Genomic DNA, 25,270 nt, shown 5'->3' on the forward strand with positions numbered 1-25,270 from the left:
TTGCGATCCCATGGACTGTAGCCTACCAGACTCCTCTGTCCATGGAGTTTTCCAGGCAGGAGTACTGGAGTGGGTTGCCATTTCCTTCTCCAGGGGGATCTTCCCAACCTAGGGATTGAACCTGTGTCTCCCACATTGCAGGGAGACGCCTTACCATCTGAGCTACCAGGGAAGTCTGTAAGTGAAAGTGAAAGTCAGTCGCTCAGTTGTGTACAACTCTTTGCAACCACGTGGACTGTGCAGTTCTCCAGACAGTCCATGGAATTCTCCAGGTCAGAATACTGGAGTGGGTGGCCCCTTCTCCAGGGGATCTTCCCAACCCCAGAATCGAACCCAGGTCTCTGGCATTACAGGCAGTTTCTTTACAAGTCATACCACTAGGGAAGCCCAACCAGTCCTGAATATTCATTGGAAGGACTGATGCTGAAGCTGAAACTCCAATACTTTGGCCACCTGATGCTAAGAACTGACCCACTAGAAAAGACCTTGATGCTGGGAAAGAATGAAGGTGGGAGGAAAAGCAGACAACAGAGGATGAGATGGTTGGATGGCATCACTGACTCGATGGACATGAGTTTGCGTAAGCCCCAGGAATTGGTGAAGGACAGGGAAGCCTGGTGTGCTGTAGTCCATGGAGTCACAAAGAGTCGGACACAACTGAGCAACTGAACTGATCTGAACTGAACTGTTAAGCCATGGGCAACTTGAACTGAGCCACAGTAGGAGGATTTATGCCATGGAGATTGGGGAACACTGCGGTCAGGGATTTTGTTGTTACTGTGCTTGTATTTTCTTTGTTGGTTTTTGTTTGTTTTGAAAATGAGTTTACCAGCATACCAAAGTTGTTTGTTTGCGATCTGCTTTATCTTTCAAGTGGGAGTTAGGAAAGTCTCTGCATAGGCTGAGGAAGAATTGAGGATTAATAGAAAAGGAAAACTACATTAGAGAAACTTGCCTTTATTGCAATGGGAGCCCATTAATTGTAAGAAGAGGAAAGAACAAGTGGGTGGGCATCGGTCTCAGTATCTGTGATTAGTGGTAGGAAGACAGGAGTTTTTTCTGAGAGTTAAAATCCAAACACTGCAAGATACACTCTCTTAAGAGAGTACTTTGACTTCTTAGGAAATCTAGTAAGTACTATGGAATTTAAATTTAAGTAACATGGCTATAAGCTAATTACTATATGTGTTAAAAGGAAATATTTTTCTTATTTAAAACTGAGAAAAAATATATCTCTTAAGGAAAGAGTTGTTTATAAGTAAAACCTCTACTTCATCCCCCATTTACAGATATGTTAGTATTTCTAAGTCAATTTGTGTAATAAACAAGAAAGCTGGAAAAGTAAAAAAAAAAAAAAAAATCCAAACACTGTATATAGGATTGTAGAAAATAACTTAGTGCTCTCTTACTAGTTATGGTGGTCCTTTATTCCTCCTTATACCTCCATTTATGTTGTATTTTTCAACACACACATATAATTCTATTCAGTATTCAAAATTATAGTCTCTTGGATAACAGATTACCTCCTATTATTGTCTTAATATGTGCTTATTATATGGTTTCTGATGCTTATTCACTTTGGCACCTGTATCTTTCTCCATCATTTTTCACATGATTATCTTCACTTTTATTAAATTCTAATTTGTTTTTTCATGTTAAAAGTTATGTTAAAAGCTACTTATCATCCATGCATATTATTGTGTGTATAATTGGGAACCCCTGATTACATAGGTGGAATTTAAAAACTCATACTCAAATGAAATTTTATTTTTACTGTAAAAGCCGAATGTGTCTCTGTAATTTGAAAATACATGAAAGTTTGCCCCTTATTTATTTGGTGTTTCTTCGGCATGTTTCTGCTAGTGCTTAGGGACAACACAAGTGCATGCCGTTTGGCCACCGGGCCCAGTTTTCAGTTAGAAAACTACAAAACTGGGGATTAGTTCAAGAACACCTCTTCTGTCATCAGTTATCTGGCCGTTTGTTTGTGATGGTGTCTTACTAAACACTGTGCCCCTTCTGATGCTGCATATGGTCCCTGGTGCTGCCATGATGCCATCCATCATATCCATCATGATGCAGACCTCACTCCCCCATAATAAGTGTTTTCTGTCTGAGAGTTTCACCTCCATGTTGATTGTCTTCAGCTTGTCCCATAATCCACCAGTTTCTACCCTAGGAGTTAGGTGATGGAACCATTCTAATTATCAAAATGATTTATTCTCAAGTGAGTTGATGGTCATGTATTACACATGGTAAGCATGCCACAAACATTTGGTGAATGTATCAAGGCAGGCAAACTCGGAAATTATAATTATGTTCCAATTCAAACATGTCACAACAAATAGTGGTTAAAGTGCTCTGTACACTCATTTCTCTCTCAAACATCATCACTAGACATTTGTGCAATAATATGACTCATTTTACAGATAGAAACTGGGAAAAATGAGGAATTAGTTAAGTGCCATCATCTCTTCTTTGTAAGGGGCAGCACCATAATTTGATTAAAAAATTATCCACTTCATATCAAAGAGCTTAGCCTGTTGGATAATTTTTTAATAATATTTTGCAAAAAGATTGATCTTATATACTGTTTCTGCCTTAAGCTTGTTATCATTGAGGAACTTGCCTTGGAACTGCCCTTACACCATCAGTCATATTTCTAAATCCCAAATTATAGCAGAAAACATGATAATAACCAATGAAATGTATGTCAAGTGAAATAAGCCTCTTTATTCTGGCCTCATTATTTATCAAGTATCATTTCTCACAATGTAGAGAACAAGGGGGTAAAAATAGAATATTTTTGTGTTAATAAAGTTACTATGTGGGGTTCTTTATGAAACCTGTTGTACTTTTTCTAGCAGTAGGGAAAAAAGAAGTCAGTTTGGTCAGATCAGAAGCAAAGCACAGGATCAGCAGGTGACAATTAAGGAAGCAGAGTTAAATGTCACTGAGCCAAAATAGTTCCTTCTCAAATGGAAACTCCAATAGTTCTTCCCACAATAGGCATGTAGAGAGAATTGTAAGAAAGTACAAATATTTTTCCATCAATAGTCTCCTACACTGATTAACTTCCATTTGTTAGGTCAAGCTGTTTTCCATTCTCCTGATTTTAGTGGATATGTCCTGAAAAGTTGTTCTAAGGTTTTTAATGCTCAGGGTTATTTTTTTAAATGTGTGTGTGTGTGCGTGTGTGTGTGTATTTGAATGGGGGTACAAACTCAGTGAGTAGATGGAAGAGAAAGTTTTGGAAATATGTTGCTTATGAAATTGAAAATTTTAAAGATAATTCTCACTTTGATTAGCTGCACATAGAAAACATTTGATATTTGGTTAAAAAAAACATTCAATATAAAGATGGTTTGTTTGAAACTTATTACGTCAGGATTGATGGGGAATTTCCATTTAATTGACCTTTACCCACATGCTTCTGTATATTTGTTTCTAGGCACTATCAGAATGTTTGGTCTTAACACTACAGAGTCCCCACTCTTATTTAATTCCTCCCAAAAGCCTAGCAAAGGTAGTGCATTTGTGGAAGGCATTTTTAAAAATACACAATGAAGTAACAAGAACTAGGGGTTAGGGGTAAATTGGCAGGTGGTAAATTGAGGATTTTGAGATAATTTATTTTTAATTGTGCTTCCCCGTTAGAGTCAAAGAACCATGAGGCCAGATCTCTGGGCCTATTTATTTACCATTATATCCTCAAAGACCAGAATATATATCTATATATTCAAAAACTAGGCTGGTACAAAGTAGTAACTCATTAACTATTTGTTTTCAGTGTCTCATATTGTCACTTCCATTCTTTTCAGAATCAGTAACATCATTTCCAGTTACCATTATTTATTGGATTGAATACACAGTTCATATTTGTATAGGTATCTTTAGCATTGTTTGGTTAATTATCAGAAAGCTGAACTAGTGTGGGAGGGTATCTGAAGTCTCCTGTAAGCCACCTGATTTTTGCTTTAGTTTTTCCCTGTTAGACCCTAGGTAAGCATTATGTATCTTAAGCATTGTATCTACTTGTACCAAACTACATTCATAGTTTTCTGCTAGCTGTACCGTAAGCATCTTGAAAGGAATAATTCGATGTTTAAATGATAAAAGTGTTTAGTGTTTCTCATGTATAAATAAAAGCCTATACTTTTATCATTAATTTTATTATGAAACTGAATCATCTTCATCAATACAAATTACTTTCATTACTATATTTTATAGCCCTTTAATGAGAAAGATTGTTATTAGATGATAAAAGCAACTTGGATCAGTGAGTGAAATGCTAAAACTATGGAACAGCTTAATTAAAGGGTACTTAATTTAGTGAGGGAAGAATGTATTGTAGAATTTCAAAGAATTTAACCAGAGGGGACCTGTGTGAGTTATTTTCTTACTAGAATTCTGCATATCCACTGTGTAAAGTGACTTGTGAATGGAAGATGCATGTGTGTAGAATGTAGTGCTGGATGAAAAATACTAAAACTGAAAATAACAGTCTAACACTTTAATGAATTACTCCATTGCTATGGTATCACCTACAATTTATTCTAGTGCTTAGAGATCAGATGACAATGTGACAGTATTTCTTTCTTTATAGACCTCATGTATAAACCTCCTTTGCTTTCATCAATAAGTTCTTCAGAATTTCGCATCTGTGCATTTGGTTATTTAGCAAACACAGCATTTTTATTGTGTTTAAAAGCATGCATTCACATTTTCATTTTTAGAGCTATCTGACCATGCCTTCTTGGGTACTGCAAGTTTCTTCTTCCCAGTTCACCCATTCCCCTTCTCTTACAGTAGATTTATTGATTGTTTTGTTCCTGATATAACTCCAATACTTTGGCCACCTCATGCAAAGAGTTGACTCATTGGAAAAGACCCTGATGCTGGGAGGGATTGGGGGCAGGAGGAGAAGGGGATGACAGAGGATGAGATGGCTGGATGGCATCACCGTCTAGATGGGCATGAGTTTGAGTAGACTCCGGGAGTTGGTGATGGACAGGGACGCCTGGAGTGCTGTGATTCATGGGGTCGCAAAGAGTCAGACACAACTGAGCGACTGAACTGAACTGAACTGAATACAACTTCAGTGGGGAATGATCCACATTTATTCAGATCATTTATTCTGATCTGATAAAAGATAACCATGATCTTTTAAAACTTTTAATATAACTTTTAAAAGGCTGACCAAACTTTGTGAGTTCACATTTATAAATCTGTTACCTTTGAAATCCTGCTTCTTTCCAATTACACATGATGTACATTATAACCCAGTATTTCAATTCCTGCCTTTCTCCTGGCAGAAAACTCACCTGAGAGTTAGACAGTGGAGGCTCTTGTTTAGATTTCCCAGAGGTGTTTCAAGGTTGTGCCTGGCAGCTGGCTAATCAGACTTTCTGGAGGTTGGTTGCCCAAGATAAGATTCTCCAGGCCATTATACTGGGGTGGGTAGCCATTCCCTTCTCCAAGGGATCTTCCCAAGCCAGGGATCAAACCCAAGTCTTCCACATTGCAAGTGGATTCCTTACCAACTGAGCCACCAGGGAAGCCCAAGATTACTGGCGTGGGTAGCCTATCCCTTCTCCAGCAGATCTTCCCGACCCAGTAATTGAACTGGGGTCTCCTTCATTGCAGGCGGATTCTTTATCAGCTGAGCTACCAGGCAAGCACAAAAAAACAGTTCTGTGTTGAGAACACCAGTTTCCTACCAAACTCATTCTCATTGACTTCTTGGAGAAGTACTTCTTGGGGCATACTAAAAGAAAACATTGTACACCTTTGATTTTATCATCTCTTTGATCTTTACAGATACTTGTATTATAGAATATAGTGTGTGATTATAAAATTAGTGAATGTAGAATAGTGTGGAAGATATAGATAGGATGAAGGAGAAAAAGTAAATTATTTTAAATTCCACAACCATACCCATTTCACTAATGTCTTAAAGTATGTTCTCCTAACTTTTTCCACAAATTGTTATATTCTATATAAATTGTGCTTCCTTCTGTTTCACTATTACCTTATTAAGAATTTATTTTCACATATTATCAAATATTCTTCAAAAGCAGCATTTTGAATGGCTTTGTGATATTCATAAGTAATTATGCACTTGATCATTTCTAATTCTAATTTTCTACTAAGCAATTTGAGATGGTTTGCATTTCTTTTCTTTTTTGTGTGATAAATCTTTTCTAATTGTAAATAGAGCTTAACTTTCACATTGTTTACATAAAACTTCATGTAGAAATCTAATTATTTCCTTATGGTGGATTCCTAAAAGGAAAATTACTAGATCATTGAATATGATTGTTTTTAGACATAGCAAAATATTTTTCATTGATGCTACTGCCAGATTGATTGTTACCCTTTTGTCATTCTTTGATAATTTGATAGACAGTGGAGTATAATTAAACACCTTCATGTTTATTTAATTTGCATTTCTTTGATTGCCACTGAAGTTGCATTTTTAATATGTATTTACTCTTGTTATACCTCACTTATTAGAAGTAGAAATGACTAATTCCATGGAGAGTGTAGGTGATGTTTGATAATGGAACCACATGGATCACCAGGTCATGATTTAGATAATGACTTTGAGAGTCTCAGTTTTCAAATGCACTGAGATCACATTCTCTGATAAAAATGAAGGTGTAAGGTACTGAAAAGTATGATACACTGACTGAGTTCTAACTTGGACTGGATCTAGCTTTTGAACTTGCCATCAAACCCCTGTGGACTTCAATTTCTTTGAAAAATAGAGAATTTCCCTAAGTGATTTTTTTTCAGTATAGTCCTCAGTATCAAAATTCTGATGACTGTAGAAATACTCATCAGAATCAAAGTTACAGTTCATAAATAATTTTCTGGCATATTAAGAGCTCAACATTTCCATTCTGAAATGGCTTCAAAGATTGGATTAAAAATGATTAATTTAAGCATTTATGGCAATGAATCCATTATATAGTAGAGTTTTAGATAGCTTTCATATAATTTTAAGTTCTTATTTTGGGGGTTTACCCACTTCTTTTCAATTTATACATTTTAATGTCTTGTAATAATAAAAAGTTGCATCCCATCATTCTCACTTTCTTTAAATCCTTAGATTTGAGGGGAAACCCAGAGTTCAGGAGATTGTGGACATTCAGACTAGGGATTAGGTTGAGGACACTCTTAGAAGCATGATTGGTTGCTCAGGTGAGACCACCATTAATTGCTTTGTGTTCACAATGTGTTCATTTTGGAGCAAGTGCACTTCTGATTGGCCCCTCAGAAGGGAGAGGTTGATATTGGTTGGCCTGGGGAAGCATGATCAAGACTCTGTAGGCAGGTAATTGTTAATTGATTAAATGAGATTGAAACTTGTATTGGTAGCTATTTGTTGCTATAGCTACAGAACAAGCAGTTTCCTCCTCCATTTCATTTTCAGTTTATTAATCTTTGTGCCCTCAAGGCTTAGGACAGGATCCTGTATACAGGCATCTGCAAAGACTGTGGAGTAAATGAATTGAAATTGAATACAGTTATTTTGGATCTTAGAATTTCTATCACACATTCCCTTGTTTTCATAACACAGCCTATTTTAGTTCCATAACACCTCCTGTCTGGATTGGGTCTCAGCCTTCTACTTGATGCTAGTTTGTTTGTTTTTTTTTTTTCCTCCTTCTTTCTATTCTGTACTTAATGGTTTTACTTTACAAAAAATTCAATGATGTCACAATCTGGATCAAAAGTAGTTACTCACTCTTCAACCTATTGAACTAAGGCCAAGTGACTACTTTGCCTTTATGATCCCTTAGGGTTTTACATGCAGGCTTCCCATTTTGTCCTATTAAGCTCAATTACGTGGCTAAGACACTCAAAGTCACTCTTCCTGGGGCCTGTCTAATGTTTCTCTGTGCTCAGTCACACAGTCATGTCTGACTCTTTGCAACCCTTTGGATGGTGACCTGCCAGGCTCCTTGGTCCATCGGATTCTCCAGGCAAGAATACTGGAGTGGGTTGCCATGTCCTACTCCAGGGGATCTTCCCAACCCAGGGATCGAACCCATGTCTCCTGTGTCTCCTGCATTGCAGGTGGATTCTTTACCCACTGAGCCACCAGGGAAGCCCAATCTGTTTCTACTTCAGCACTTTTGCTCATGCTTTTCTACACTGGAGGAGTACATTCTACAGTGGAGGAATACGTTGCTCCATTTCCAGCTAATTAAATCCTATACACATTTATTTCAGTTTTCTTTTCATAAAGAATTATCTGATCTTCCAGTAAGGTATGCTTTCTTCATTTTTCTGAACTTATTAAAGCACTGGTTGTGCCAGTAAGTGGAACACATTTTAAATTCTATTTAGCATTGTACTGTAATATACTTTTCTTCTTACTTATTTTATTATTCCAAATTGTAAGCAGCATTCAGGCATTCTAACCTCCTGGATAATCTATTAAAATATTTAAAGTATAATACATCTTTAGTAAATATATTTGGAAGGAATTCAACCGATTTTAGAATATCTGAATCCCTTTCTATAAAAAAAAGAAATACTGAGTTCTAGCTACTGGTGCAACTGAATCCTGGATAGCTTCAGAGGTAGGATGGTAAAAGATTGGGGTAAAAACATCAGTAGTTTGGTCAAATTGTGATTGTAGTAAGTAATATTTATGAATATTCACATTCATCCAAAAGATCTCTTATGTAGATAACATGTGCTACAATTTTTGACGTTTGCTTGGAGCAGTAGAAATAATGCTTGATCTATTTTTACCTTTATTTCTTGTGTACACAGTGTGTATTTAAGGCCAGTTTTACACATTCACATGTCTAATATAGCAGTAAATAGACATGGACCTTTTTATTTACATAGACAGTCTTTTAAAATTCAGTGCCTTTCTCACAGCATGGTTTTATTTAATGCACTAAAAAATAAACTGAATTCTAAATTTTGCTCATTAAAGATAAACTTGACTAGTTACTAGTGAGAAGGGAAAAAACATTCTAGAGTTTCAGAAACATATGGTATAAAGTATACTATCTACCATACAATGAACACTTGAAAAACAATTATGAAATGAAAGAGAGATTGTAGAATTTCAAAGCTAAGCTACTAAATTTTTTTTTAGAAAGGCAGAACTTATACACACAGTATTCTCTAGTTCTTTCCTAAAAAATATTTGCAAAAAATTATCTTCACCATCCATTGGCTAGTAATTAAATTATAATAAATTATAATAGGGCGCAGAGACCATGTATTTTATAGCTTTGTACTTCTGAAGTGTTAGTCACTTTATTACGTCCGACTCTTTGCAACCCCATGGACTGTGGCCCACCAGGCTCCTCTGTCCATGGAATTCTCTAGGCAAGAATATTGGAGTGAGTTGCCATTTTTTTCTCCAGGGGAACCTGCCAACCTAGGGATCGAACCCTGATCTCCTGCCTTATAAGTAGATTTTTTACCATCTAAGCCACCAGGGAAGCCCTTTGTACCTCTAAGCCTGATGCATTTAAGTGTCCAATAAGTATCTTCTGAAAACAAGTAAGCAAAACAATGATGCAGAAGATAATACAAGAGTGTGTTTCTGTGTCATTTTTTATGACCCTTGTTATTCTAAGTATGGCCTTCAAGCCAACAGCTTCAGCATCACCTGGGAGCTTGTTGGAAATGCAGGGCCTCAGGCTCCCCCTGTGACCTACTGAATCTGAGTTTTAAAAAGACCCCCAGGTGATTCATATGCACATTAAAAATTAAGAAGTGCTGTGTTATACTATGGATAGAAGCAGACCAAGGAACATTAGCTAGCTTTTCCCTCCTCCTTAACTCTTTTGAAAAATACTTTAAAAATAGTTGTTCTGGTTAATCATGTTCCTGTAACTTGTGGAGGAATTTGACTGAGTGACCTGCTCAACCTCCTTTTATGCTTTTGGACTTGAAATTTGACTTTTGGCTTTTTAACTTATAATCAGAACACCTGATCAGAATATACATATTTAACTTAAAACAGATCTTTTCATGCTAGCTGAGCTAGGATAAATTTATGGCAAGAGAAATGCCTGGCACATTGCTGCTAAGTTGTCTTGGCCTCCTGCCAGGATTTATGTTTTAACACTTCTGGGATTAATGATACACTTCACATAAAGGATTATTTTTACATTTTGGTTCCCTGGAATGAGCACAGTGGGTAAATTGTAATGCCAAGAAGCAAAAGAAGCTTTTGAAGGAGCTGCCACTTATTGTATGTGTTATTATGAATTATTATTGACTTTAAACACTGGGTTTCTTTCATTCCCTAGATGTGGCAAAGGACATAATGTCAGATCAACTTTATGTGAAGGACTTTTAAATTTATCTCTAACATCTGAGAAGGAAAGCGACATCTGACTTTAACAGATGTACCATAATGTAAACAAATATTTTTAATATACTTAAGGAATATTACAAATCATTGTGCATATGGTATATAGTTGTTTTATTTTATTTTGATTGTAGAAATACATGGCTCATTTCAACACAGAGACATTATTTTGCTCTTTACATGCTTAATCACCAGCAAAAATTTGATTAGGAGGTACGAGCTTTCTTTACTGGAAACCAGGGCATTAAGCTCTTTGGTGTAATTGTTTAATTACCAGTGCACCATTTTAATTGACATGCTGTTATAACTTTCCATGGTAAGGAAGACGCAGTGTTTTATTTTTGTTTCTTATCTAATGAAAACCACTCTCTCAGATGGGCTGGTTTGGCAATTTGACTTTCGAAAAAGTATTGCGGAATGAAGTTTTTATGTGAACAAGGAAAAGAAATTAACTTTAGTGTGCATCTCATTGGTCTGCCAAATTGGAAGTACATTTTAAGCCTGATTATCATGTTCTAATTAGTCTCTGGAGGACATTCATGGACAATCAAGTGCTCATTAATCCATCTTCTTCCTGTAACATTGATTTGTTCATCCCCTTTTAGAGACTCCGATATAGAAACCCAAAATTGATATGTGGTGTTAATGTGCTTACAGATGTTGCCACCACTTATCCAGATAAGAAGTCCATCTTAATGTACGTCACGTCTCTCTTCCAAGTTTTGCCTCAACAAGTGAGCCTCGAAGCCATCCAGGAGGTGGAAATGTTGCCAAGGCCATCAAAAGTTACGAGAGAAGAACATTTTCAACTACATCATCAAATGCACTACTCTCAACAGGTAAAAGATGGAAGAGATAGCTAATAGCCATGATATTTCCTGTTTTTTATGGATTTTTAGTTATCATACACACATATCTATATTATCTATGGATAGATACACACACATATATATATGTAGCATAGTGTGTGTGTATATATATATATTCACACATGCATATATGTGCAAAAGTATATATACAGCTTAGCTTAGAGTGTGTGTGTGTGTATATGTGTATGTGTGTCTTTGGAGAGAGAAAATGAGAGAGAGGACTCAATGAACTTAAATTTTACCTGATTCATGAACTATAATGTTGTTTTCAAGACACATTTTTAAAATGCTCTGCTAAAAATAAATAAATAAATAAATAAAATGCTCTGCTATTGGTAAGCACCATTTTATATGAATTTGGTACACAGAATAGATTGTATTTCCATTGTGTAACATGACATAAGATTAAAGATAGAGTCATATACATATTAGACTTTCCATCAGCTAGAGCACAAAGCAGGGAACCAAACCAAGAGCAAAGGCAAATATTCTGTTTAATAATATTTTCTTACTTTTAGCGGCAACTTGCTGATGTATTAACAAATTTTGAATACTCAAAGTAACATTTTTGGTAAGATGAAATTAGTTTAAAATAATTTAAGTAAAATTTAAATGAGAATACATATGGTAAAGACTTCTATGATATTATTGTATAGAATCCAGTGGGATTCTTCCACTACATGTCTTGTTCTTCTTCCCAAGAAGCATATTTAGGGTGTTTTGTTTTGTTGTTGTTGGTTTTTTTTTTTTTTTTTTTCATTATTTGACACAACGATGCAAAAGCCATTAGCGAAATTTCTGCTGAAGGCGTGGAAAGCTCTCAGGCCTCATTTTCTCACTCTACTGAGCTAATTCTATATTTAGCTTATGAAAGCTCCAGTCCTTTCCAGGGTATTGACATGATGAATTCTGGTTTTGTTTACTTTGGGTTCAGAGAAAATTGCTTTGGGATGCATGTTTTCGCCAGATGGCAGGGACGCATCTTGTATTGGTGCTGGAGGTGTGTCCGTATGGACTCTTTATGATGAAACCCTATCCTGCTCTCTCCCCTGACTCCCTGCCTTCCGACACGACATTGAACACACCGCAGTGCTTGGAGTGTACCAGTTTCGAATATCACTTACATGTGTTTAGGATTGCACTTTTCAGCTCACTGTGTCCGTTTGCTATTTGTTTTTCTAGTGTGTTGGAAAGCAGTTCCTTTCAGGGTTACTTATGCTGTCTCCTCCTCCTCTCTGTCCTCCTTCCCCAAACCCTTCTGCAGATCACTGTCAGTCTAGCACAGGGCTATGAACGAACTCCTTCTCCTCAGCCTCGCTTCAAGAGCTATGCCTACACACAGGCTGCTTATGTCTCCACCTCTGACCCCACACGGAGCCCATTTCCTTCACAGGTCTGTCAACATTTACTCTCTGTTCTCCAAACCAAAGAACTTCTTCATCCAAGATAACCCAACATGGTTTTTTGTGTCTGTTTGAATTTTGCAGTGCCTTTTTTTTTTTTCTTTCCCCCTTCTTCATCCAGAGCCATTTCATGGTTCTCAGTTGTATCAGATACTTGACATGATGCTGTTTTTGCTATTGAGAACTCTCTAGGTTTAACCATATGTTGATTCTTCATGACTGATGATTCTCAAAATAGTGATTTGTACTCTCATTATATAATTACCTGTAAGTTTAGCTTTTATGAAGGTTATAATGGTTATACCAAAACATAAAGCTCATTAAAAAGAGCTCATTTATTAGAATGAGAAAATGCATATAATTTGCTAGTCACATTACTTGGGTAGATTTTTCTAGATATCTGATTCGTAAGGGAAATGTATTCTCTATATAGACACCCTTATTATATATTCACTCTATATATATGTATTTGTATTCTATTTAAGAAAAATATAGCTGCAAGCTTCTTCATATATTTTAATTTGGCTAATTTAAACTTGATAGCAGGCTCTGTAGTATTTATACAAGAAAGTCACACTCAAACCAGGTCAGATTCTATGCACCATTCAATATTTTCCATGTGAAAAATCTTCTCAGTGGAGTTTTCCTTCATTATTGCAATGTTGTAGAAAACCAAAAAAATATAGGAAGCTATAGCCTCTACATGTTAGAACATGGAAATGAAGTGTGCTAGAATTACTGGATTTGCCAAAACTTCCTTTTAAAAGAAAATATCATATATTTTGCTTAGAAGAACAATTTGAAAAGTTCTTGCAGAAGTGACTTTTGTAAATACAGCACTGTGAATGGGGATTTAGAAATTATTGTCTTGATCTCATTGGAGAAAAGTGTACCTTTGTGGAGACTCATCAGTTTTGTTAAGATAGTGGTTGTATTTAATTTGTGATTTATTTGGAGCAGTTAATTGATGCGTGAGGTTGAAAGTTTTTAACACTGAAAGATTTCCCCAAGGGAACATATTTCAGGGCATCCCATTGCCCTTTATCCTTGGCTGGTTTTCTTGCCAAGTTGAACAAAGGAGATGAGTGAGAGTGTTTATGTGACTCAGCCTCATCTTCAATTAGATTCCCATCCACATTTTCACAAAGGTCAATTGTATATTCTTGAACAAAATAACTTCATCAGTTTCTTCATTATCAGTAAATAAAAAGAATTCTGCCACACATTACTGAGTGTTAACTATATGCTATGTGTATACATCATATGAACTAGCAAAATCCTTATCATGACTCTCTGAGTTGAGAGGTACTATTTTTTTATCTCCATTTGAAGTACATCCACCCTTTCCTTTCTTCTCTTCTTGCACCCTCCTGACTCTCCCTGACTCTTTAGGCTTTTTTTTTTTGTTTTTTTAATCACCATACTCCAAAAGAAAATTCCAAGCCTTAAAAAATAGGTGTCGTTCCTCCTAAAATAAAGACGTGTAAGGCAAGACAAAGAGGGAAGTATTTTCCCCCTTATTTTCAGGTTATTGGGCTGCCTTTTCCAGAAGATTTTCTCTAGTGCTTACTCTGACAGCACATTTTTACCTCATTACCATCTCATTAAGGCATTGCTCAGGTATGACTCCTTAATGAAGTAATTATAAATGGACTTAATTTTGCTAGATGGTATTTGTTCACTCTCCCTTTGTCTAAATATTACAAAATATGTAATATATCATAAAATATTCAACAGTTCACTTATCTGTTTTAACAGAAGAAACATGAATCAGTTGAGGAATGATATATTCTGCCTATTTTCAAAGGAACCACAGCAGAAAATGGTGCTACATGTAGTTAGGTTTGAGAAGTTTTTGTCTTATTTACTGAGAAAATTTTTCTGAAGAATTTCTCAGAGGGGCTGAGCCTGTACTGCCCCCTACAGGTTGTATCTGATCCACTTCAAATGACAGGCAAGATTGGATTCCATCAAAGGGTTTCATTCAAGTGTTTACCTGGTGGTCTATAAGGATTAAGTTTTCTGTAACGGAAGAGAGAGTCATGTGGTGACTGTTCTCTGTGGGAAACATAAAATGCCTAAATTATCTTAGAAGTTTCCAATATCTTAGAAACATTGATTATCCCCTTCTGTCCCAACTTAGAAAATCTGATTTATAGTTATTGCAGTTTGTGAATGTATTTAGGTGAAGCAGTCGTACCTGTCTCAGGATTTCTGCCTATAAATCAGTTTTTCTCATAATTTCCCAAGATGAAATAGGATCTGATGTGAACCCCAACTTTTCCTTCATTGTATCACTTAGCTACCGCTCACTCTTGAGTGGAGGACATCATTTTTATAGTTACACTGAATTTCTATTTTTGTTTTGATCATACCTCTCATTCTACTCCTAATCTAATATCCAAAATCCCCAATATCTTTTTTCACTTTCCATTTCTCTCTTTCTCCAGGCACCTCACACTAGCCAAAACTCCTGTAGGTATACACCTCCTCTCTCCAGACACACCACTCCATTTTATCTTGTTAATGTACTATTTTATGACTCTTTCACTGATCATTTTTTGTAGTCTATGCTTTATATATTCATTTGTTCATTCAACAAATAATTATACTTCATCACCAAATCCAGTGTCTTTTTCTCACCTCTCAGGTTTTGTACTGTCATTGAAATACTTTTCTTATAGCCTCTAGACTTAACAGCTTCTTCTCCATCTCTAACTGTCCTGTGTCTCTTTCCTTATGTGGCTTTTACTCCTCTTTCAACTCCCTTAGTATAAGTGTCTGGTGTGAGATCCTTTGACCTTCTCTTTTGTATACGTTGTCTCTTGTCAGTATGATTTAGTCTCTTGACTTGAAGCTGTCTGCCCCCATGATCACTGTATCTATGTTTTCACTACTTCCAGTCTCTCTTGATTTACAGCCTCATTTCCAACTCATTTTCAACTCTTTGATATGCATCTATATCTTGATGTCCACTGATTTCTCAAAACTCTGATATCCTGAAGTGGACCTTGTTTCATTGCTCACAGACCTGTTTGTTGTCCTTTTGGTTATGTAACTGAAGATGTTATTCAGCAGTTCTTGAGACTTAAATATGTGACATACTCTCTTGTGTGTAGTGATCGGATATTCAGTAAGGAGACATGTATTGTCAATTCTTTCTTCATATATTTCTTTATTAAGTTATGTCCCCTCGGCATTCCCCTCGGTATAAGTGCCCTCTGATTCAGGCTCACTGCATGTCTGCTAGGTTACAGAAATAGCTTTGCAATCAATATCACTCTTTTTAGCTTAGTCCCCTCTAAATCAGATTAGATTTTCTTATTAACAGCTTTAATAATACCATTCACAAAACTTTCTTCACTTCCTTTTGCCTTTGTGACAATTCCATTCTCCTAAATTTCATCAATAAGTTCCATGATCTATTAACAATTTATATTTTCATGCTTGTTTCACACTAATCTATTTTATGTTTTCTTTACTCCAACCAAATTAAATCACTTTTTCTCCTGCATAGTGTGAAGCAATTTTGTGTCTTAGCTTTTATGGTTCTCTCAGCCTAGAATGACTTATATCTCCTTTTCAAATTGGAAAGTTTAATCCAAATTTCAAGACCTAACCAATAAGTGGCAGGGCCTGGATTCAAGTTCAGATTTATCTAACACCAGGTTCATGTTAATTATACTGCCACTGAATTTTCTCTATTATTATTCTCACATGTCGAATAGTATTCATTTATGTCATAATTTTACACTTATGTATTAATCACCTATGTAGCAGGTATTATTATAGGACCAAGTGACACATAATTAAACAAATATACAAAATAACTCCTGCCTTGATGGAGGGCATGTGCTCATGGGCGAGTCATAATGTGAGCAAGAAAAACTATATAAGTAGAATAACATTTCAAATAAAATGAAAGTAATATGTAGTAAGTAAAATATAGTAGGAAGTACAATAGTAAATGCTAAAAGTAAAAACATAAAAGGACTGTGGAATATGCACATCGTGGAAAAATTAAAATTTCAGTGTATAGTCAGAGGATTCACTAAGAAAGTAAATATTGAGTAAAGACTGGAAAGAGGTATGGGTGCCTTTGGGAAGATAAACACATGAGGACAAAACAGAGATAATACAAAATTCTTGAGTCGTGGGAATATTTGGAGTATTCAAGGAAAGGCATGGGTTAGGGGCACATTGCTGGAGACATAGTAATGGACCGGATCACAAAGGGCCTTATAAGTAATAGTAAAGGTTTTTATTACCATTGAGGTAGAAAGCTATTGGAGGAGTGACATAAACTCATGATTTTCATCTTGGCTGCTGTGTGGAGAGGAGACTTAAAAGAATAAGGATGGAAGCAAGGAGACTAGTTCGACTGCTATAGCAGTAATCCAGGCAAGATATTATTTTTTTCTTTCTTTCCCCCCGATATTTTTTTGTGGTCAAATACAAATAACATAAAAGTGACCATGTTAACCCTTTTTAAGTATGCAATTCAGTGGTTTTGAATACATTCATAAAATTACCTAACCATCACCACCATCCATCTCCAGAATTCTTTTCATCTTGCAAAATGGAAGATCCGTATCCATTAAAAAAGACAAAAAACTCCTGTGATTGTCTCCCTACAGCCCCTGGTGAACCACACTTCTACTCTCTGTTTCTATGAGTTTGACTACTACTACTTTTTTAAAATTCAATGTATAATGAGATAATATGATTATATAATATTTATTTTTCTGTTTCTGGCTTATTCACTTGGCATGATGTCCTCTAGGTTTGTCTGTGTTGTCTCAAATGGCAGAATTTCCTTCCTTGTAAAGACTGAACACTATTTCATTATATGTATATATGTGTTTGTGTGTATATATACACATACACATACACCATGTTTTCTTTATTCATTCACCCATTAACTGACGTTTAGGTTTGTTTTCATATCTTGACTATTGTGAATAATGTTCCTGTGAACATGGGAGTGCTGATACATCTTTGAGACACTGTTTTCATTTCCTTTAAATGTATACTGAGAAGTGGAATTGCTGGATCATATGGTAGCTCTTTTTTTTAATTTCTGAGAAATTTCCATATTATTTTTATTTATAATGGTTCTGCCTTTGAGCATGATGCATGGTAATTGAATTCTGGATATGTTTTGAATAACCATATAGCATTTTCCAATTCAATGTGGAACATATATTAGCTGTATTTTTTGAGAATATTTAATTGTGTTATAATAAAGCTAAGATGATAGATAAAACTTCTAAGCGGCATTAAACATAAACTTTAAATAAATCAATAACTTATGAAATATAATTGAACCCCACATGTTAAATTTAGCTGATGAGGAGACATTCAGTTCAGTTCAGTCACTCAGTCGTGTCCGACTCTTCGCGACCCCATGAATCGCAGCATGCCAGGCCTCCCTGTCCATCACCAATTCCCAGAGTTTACTCAAACTCGTGTCCATCGAGTTGGTGATGCCATCCAGCCATCTCATTCTCTGTCGTCCCCTTCTCCTCCTGCCCGAAAAAGCAAGAGAGTTCCAGGAAAACATCTATTTCTGCTTTAGTGACTATGCCAAAGCCTTTGACTGTGGATCACAATAAACTGTGGATCACAATAAACTGTGGAAAATTCTTCAAGAGATGCGAATACCAGACCACCTGACCCACCTCTTGAGAAACCTATATGCAGGTCAGAAAGCAACAGTTAGAACTGGACATGGAACAACAGACTGGTTCCAAATAGGAAAAGGAGTACGTCAAGGCTGTATATTGTCACCCTGCTTGTTTAACTTATATGCAGAGTACATCATGAGAAACGCTGGGCTGGAAGAAGCACAAGCTGGAATCAAGATTGCTGGGAGAAATATCAATAACCTCAGATATGCAGATGACACCACCCTTATGGCAGAAAGTGAAGAGGAACTAAAAAGCCTCTTGATGAAAGTAAAAGAGGAGAGTGAAAAAGTTGGCTTAAAGCTCAACATTCAGAAAACTAAGCTCATGGCATCTGGTCCCATCACTTCATGGGAAATAGATGGGGAAACAGTGGAAACTGTGTCAGATTTTATTTTTGGGGGCTCCAAAATCACTGCAGATGGTGATTGCAGCCATGAAATTAAAAGGCACTTACTCCTTGGAAGGAAAGTTATGACCAACCTAGATAGCATATTAAAAAGCAGAGGAGACATTAGGCAGAGGCCAAAATATGTGTCACCTATAGATAGTTACTTAATCTATTGCACATGTTAAAAATAGGTGGAATACACAAGAGTGTTGCTTACGGATGGAGAGAGATGAAAAGACCAAACAATAAGGTATGGTTATATGACTTCTGGGCTGACAGCTACATCATTCCTAAATTGACTGCTCATTAATGATACTCAGTATATCTTATGGCCTCCCAAGCGCTCTACATAAAAAATGCAAATAAATCCTGTAACTATCTAGCAGACTAATTAATGAGCTGCAGCTATAGGTTAGCTATACTTGCCCCTGCATCTCTCCAATAGTGCAAGTGTATGTGGTGGTCCAAGGTACATTCTGTCCTAAGAATGCACCTTGCTCAAATCTCACCTCTGGTTCTATCACCACACCATCAACAAGGAAGACTGATGCAACAAAACATATGCATGTGTTTTTTTTTAAATTTTTTTGTTTCATTCATTTTCACTGGTTGGAGGCTAACCACTTCACAACATTGCAGTGGGTTTTGTCACACATTGACACGAATCAGCCATGGTTTTACATGTATTGTTGTACAACCCAGGATGAGAATCTACCTGCAATGCAGAAGACCTGGGTTCAATCCCTGGGTCGGGAATATCTCCTGAAGAAGGGAACGGCTACCCATTCCAGTACTCTTGCCTGCAGAATTCCATAGACAGAGGAGCTTGGCAGGCTACAGTCCATGGGGCACAGAGTGGGACACGACTGAGTGATTAACAACTTCACTTTTCCTTTTATTTTATTTTTTTTTCACTTTCAGGATTTAAATAGTGTAGTGATCCTACTCTTTGACCTTATCCCATTGTACCCTTCATCTGCTTCCCCTTCTTCCCGTGTGCATTAAATGATGTAATCAATGTTAAGATTTGAACATATTAATTTGGTTGGTGAGCCTTTCTGCTTTCTGATCTAAAATGGCATTCCTAGTAGTAGAATTGGAGGCCACCATTGCATCAGGATCATGCTCCATATGACATAGTGGGTATGCATGAAAGAATTCAAGAAATCAAGGCTTAATGTGAGGTTTTTCTTTAGGCAGTGGGAAGAATGGAGTTGCCACCAACCACGCTTTAATAGATTGTAGGAGGAGCAGTTTTGAGAGTAAGGTTAGAGGCTCACTTTAGAATGTGTTAATATTTTTTAAGTTTTTTTTAATGGAAGTATAACTGACATGCAACATATTAATTTCAGGTGTACAGCATAATGATGCTATATGTGTATATGTTGTGAAATGATTACCATAGTAAGTCTTGTTAATATTGTCACCATACGTAGTTACATTACCCCCCGCCCAGCTTGAGATGAGAACTTTTAAGATTAACTTCTTAGCAACTTTCACATATGCAATATGGTATTATTAACCACAGTTGCCACACTGTACATTGTATCCCCATGACTTAACTAGAAATTGATAGCTTTTGACTTCCTTCACCCATTTTGTCCACCCCCTGACCCTTGCCTGTGGCAACCAATCCGTTTTCTGTATCTATGTTTCTAGTTGTAAGTGAGATCTCGTGGTATTTGTTTCTTTCTTTGACTCATTTCATTTAGCATAATGCCTGAAAGATCTCTCTACGTTGTTGCAAATAGCAAGATTTCATTATTTTCTATGGCTGAATAATATGCCAGGGTGTGTGTGTGTGTGTGTGTATCACATTTTCTCTATGCATTCATCCATGGATGTATACTTAGGTTGGTTCCACATCTCTTGGCCATTGTGAATAATGCAGCAGTGCACAAGGTGATAGAGACTTCTTTTTGAAGCAGTCTTTTTGTTTTGTTTTGTCTAAATACCTGGAAGAAAAATTGTTGGATTATATGGTAGTTCTATTTTTAATTTTTTAAGGAACCAGTTTTTAATAGTGGTGACACCAATTTATATTCACACTAACGATGCACAAAGATTCCTTTTTCTCCATAGCCTCACCAATACTTCTTATTTCTTGTCTTTTTGATGATAGCCATTCTAACAGGTGTAAGGTGATAGCTCATTGTGATTTTGATTTGCATTTTCCGATGATTAGTGACATTGGGTATCTTTTCATTTGCTTGTTGGTTACTTGTATGGCTTCTCTGAAAAACTGTCTATCCAGATCCTATGCCCATATTTTAATTGGATTTTTTTTTTTGCTATTGAGTTGTATGAGTTCTCTGTATATATTTTGGATATTAACCCCTTATCAGATATATGTTTTGCAACTAGCTTTGACCTTCAGTTCAGTTCAGTTTAGTTCAGTCGCTCAGTCGTGTCCGACTCTTTGTGACCCCATGAATCGCAGCACGCCAGGCATCCCTGTCCATCACCAACTCCCGGTGTTTACTCAAACTCATGTCCATCGAGTCAGTGATGCCAACCAGCCATCTCATCTGCTGTCATCCCCTTCTCCTCCTGCCCCCAACCCCTCCCAGCATCAGGACCTTTTCTAATGAGTCAACTCTTCACATGGGGTGGCCAAATTATTGGAGTTTCAGCTTCAGCATCAGTCTTTCTGATGAACACCCAGGAATGATCTCTTTAAGATGAACTGGTTGGATCTCCTTGCAGTCCAAGGGACTCTCAAGAGTCTTCTCCAACACCAAAGTTCAAAAGCATCAATTTTTCGGTGCTCAGCTTTCTTCACAGTCCAACTTTCACATCCATACATGACCACTGGAAAGACCATAGCCTTGACTAGATGGACCTTTGTTGGCAAAGTAATGTCTCTGCTTTTTAATATGTTGTCTAGGTTGGTCATAACTTTCCTTCCAAGGAATAAGTGCCTTTTAATTTAGTGGCTGCAATCACCATCTGCAGTGATTTTGGAGCCCCCAAAATATAAAGTCAGCCACTGTTTCCACTGTTTCTCCATCTATTTCCCATGAAGTGATGGGACCAGATGCCATGAGCTTAGTTTTCTGAATGTTGAGCTTTAAGCCAATTTTTTCACTCTCCTCTTTTACTTTCATCAAGAGGCTCTTTAGTTCCTCTTCACTTTCTGCCATAAGGGTGGTGTCATCTGCATATCTGAGGTTATTGATATTTCTCCCGGCAATCTTGATTCCAGCTTGTGCTTCTTCCAGCCCAGCGTTTCTCATGATGCACTCTGCATATAAGTTAAATAAGCAGGGTGACAATATACAGCCTTGACGTACTCCTTTTCCTATTTGGAACCAGTCTGTTGTTCCATGTCCAGTTCTAACTGTTGCTTTCTGACCTGCATATAGGTTTCTCAAGAGGTGGGTCAGGTGGTCTGGTATTCGCATCTCTTGAAGAATTTTCCACAGTTTATTGTGACCCACACAGTCAAAGGCTTTGGCATAGTCACTAAAGCAGAAATACATGTTTTTCTGGAACTCTCTTGCTTTTTCAATGATCCAGCGGATGTTGGCAATTTGATCTCTGGTTCCTCTGCCTTTTCTAAAACCAGCTTGAACATCTGGAAGTTCACGGTTTGCATATTGCTGAAGCCTGTTTTGGAGAATTTTGAGCATTACTTTACTAGCGTGTGAGATGAGTGAAATTGTCTGTTCCATAAAAAATTGAGAATTATTTGCTCTAATTCTCTGAAAATGCAATTGGAAATTTGACAGAGATTGAGATTATTTTGGGTCTCTCTCTTCTGTTCCATCTTTGTGTCTTTTTTTTTTTTAATGCCACTACTATACTGTTTTGATTATTATAGTTTCATAATATAAATTGAAATCAGAGAACTTGATGTCTTCAGCTTTAGTCTTCTTTCTCAAGATTGCTTTGGCTGTTTGGGGACTTCTGTGGTTCCATACATATTTTAGGATTGTTCTGTTTTCATGAAAAATGTGATTGGAATTTTGATAGGGACTGCATTGAATCTCTTGATTGCTTTGAGTATATGGATACTTTAACAGAAATAAACCCATACATGTATGGTCAATTAATTTACAATAAAGGATCTGAGAATATGCAGGGTGGAAAGGACAGTCTCTTCAGTAAGTGGTACTGGAAAATTAGATACATGCAAAAGAATGAAGAAGACTATCTTACACTATACACAAAAATCAGCTCAAAATGGATAAAAGACTTGACTATAACACCTGAAACCATAAACCTGCCAGAATACAACAAAGCTAAAAAAGCTTCTTGATGTGGGTATTACTAATGATGTTTTGGATTTGACACCAAAGCAAAGGCAACAAAAGAAAAAATAAAGAAGTGGAGCTACATGAAACCTAAAGCTATCATACAGCAAAGGAAACCAACAACAAAATGAAAAGGTAGCCTACAGAATGAGAGAAAATATTTAGCTGTGGATTTGTCATGTATGTCCTTTATTGTGTTGAGGTAAGTTCCTTCTGTCCACAGCTTGTGGTGCATTTTTATCATGAATGGGTATTGAACTTTTTCAGAATTTTTTCAAATTCAGATTGAATTTTTTCAGATTCTTTTTCTGAATGTTTTCAATTCAATGTGTATTGAATTCTTTCAGAATCTTTTTCAGATTGAATTTTTTTCAGATTAATCATATTAAGATGGTCATATAATTTTTATCCTTTATTTTATTAATGCAATGCATCACATTGAATGTATTAATCTTGAGATGCTTATGAGACTTGACTATATATCAACCTGGAGTTCTAAGATAGGAGTTGAGGATAAGTCACTTGGAAGTCATCAACAACATAGATAGCATGTAAATCCAATGAACTGACTGAGATCACCTAGGGGAAAAAATTCACCTAGATGAGATCACCTTAGAGAGGTGGTGGAATAAGCCAATGGGATAAAAAAGATTGCTAGAAAGAAGACATGAAAAGAGGGGAGTGTGTGGTATTGTAGAAGCCAGGGGAATAAAATGTTTCAGGGAGAGAAGAGTGTTTAATACAATTAATTATTACTGATTAATCAGTTCAAGTAACATTATTAAAAGTTAGTCTATGAAAAAATAAAAAATAAATAAAAGTTAGCCTATGAAATGTCAGTGGAATAAGGTCCCTGGGAAATCTTGACATATAACAGTTATCACAGTGGCTTTACTAATAATACTTCTTCACTCTCTAAACTATCCCACTTTGGCCAATATGTTATACAGTCATTCTGGTTGATGTTTGCTTTGATAAGAGCAATTTCAGTGCTGTGTCATTTTTTGGAAGTGTTGCTGATTGGAGTGGGTTCAAGAGAGAATGAAAGTGAGGACCTAGTAACTGCATTGTAATACTTGAAAAACCTATACTGAATCATTTATGTTCACATGGATAAAAATCTATATCTCTTAGATGAAGCCACTTGTTTAAATTAATTTTTATATTAATTGTAGGCTCATTAAGTTACAGTATTGTGGTTTTTGCCATACGTTGACATGACTCAGCCACAGATGTACATGTGCTCCCCCATCTTGAACACCCCTCCCACCTCCCTCCCCACCCACTCTGGGTTGTCCCAGAGCACCAGCCTAGAGTGGCCTGCTTCATGCATCAAACTTGCACTGATCATCTGTTTTACATATGGTAATATACATGTTTCAATGCTATTCTCTCAAATCGTCCCACGCTGCCTTCTCCCACATAGTTCAAAAGTCTATTCTTTACATATGTGTCTCTTTTGCTGTCTTGCATATAGGGTCATCATTACCGTCTTTCTAAATTCCATATATATGCATTAGTATATTGTATTGGTGTTTCTTTTTCTGTCTTCACTCTGTATAATAGGCTCCAGTTTCATCCACCTCATTAGAACTGATTCAAATGTATTCTTTTTAATGGCTGAGTAATATTCCATTGTGTATATGTACCACAACTTTCTTATCAGGTCATCTGCCGATGGACATCTGGGTTGCTTCCATGTCCTAGTTATTGTAAACAGTTCTGCAATGAACATTGGGGTGCATATGTCTCTTTCAGTTCTGGTTTCCTTGGTGTGTGTGTGCAGCAGTGGGATTGCTGGGTCATATGGAAGTTCTATTTCCAGTTTTTTAATTCAAAAGAACAGCATGTATACTATCTATGGTGAAACAGATCACCAGCCCAGGTGGGATGCATGAGACAAGTGCTCCGGCCTGGTGCACTGGGAAGACCCAGAGGAAGCGGGTGGAGAGGGAGGTGGGAGGGGGGATCGGGATTGGGAATACATGTAAATCCATGGCTGATTCATATCAATGTATGACAAAACCCACTGGAAAAAAAAATAATAAAAAAAAAAAAATAAAAAAAACATAAAAAAAAAAAAAAAAGAAAGCTTCACACTGTTCCTCCACACATAGTAGTTGTACTAGTTTGCTTTCCCACCGACAGTGTAAGCAGGTTCCCTTTTCTCCACACCCTCTCCAGCATTTATTGTTTGTGACTTTTTGATGGCAGCCATTCTGACTGGCAGGAGATGGTATACCTCATTGTGGATTTGATTTGCATTTCTCTGATAATGAGTGATGTTGAGAATCTTTTCATGTATTTGTT

At 36.5% G+C, this 25,270-nt stretch overlaps 1 protein-coding gene across 9 annotated transcripts in view; it reads left to right on the top strand.

Moving 5' to 3' along the window:
- Window positions 1-25,270, top strand: part of DMD (dystrophin) — a 2,565,910-nt gene that overhangs the window by 924,185 nt on the left and 1,616,455 nt on the right. For 8 of the 9 annotated variants that reach the window (XM_043895268.1, XM_043895262.1, XM_043895270.1 and 5 more), the window contains exons 8-9: window positions 11,012-11,193; window positions 12,488-12,616. In XM_043895268.1, the coding sequence (XP_043751203.1) occupies window positions 11,012-11,193; window positions 12,488-12,616 (311 nt within the window). The remainder of the gene's footprint in view (window positions 1-11,011; window positions 11,194-12,487; window positions 12,617-25,270) is intronic. The other variant, XM_043895269.1, reaches the window with a different exon arrangement.

The sequence above is a fragment of the Cervus elaphus genome, chromosome X (assembly GCF_910594005.1).
Source record: "Cervus elaphus chromosome X, mCerEla1.1, whole genome shotgun sequence".
Lineage (NCBI taxonomy): Eukaryota > Metazoa > Chordata > Mammalia > Artiodactyla > Cervidae > Cervus > Cervus elaphus.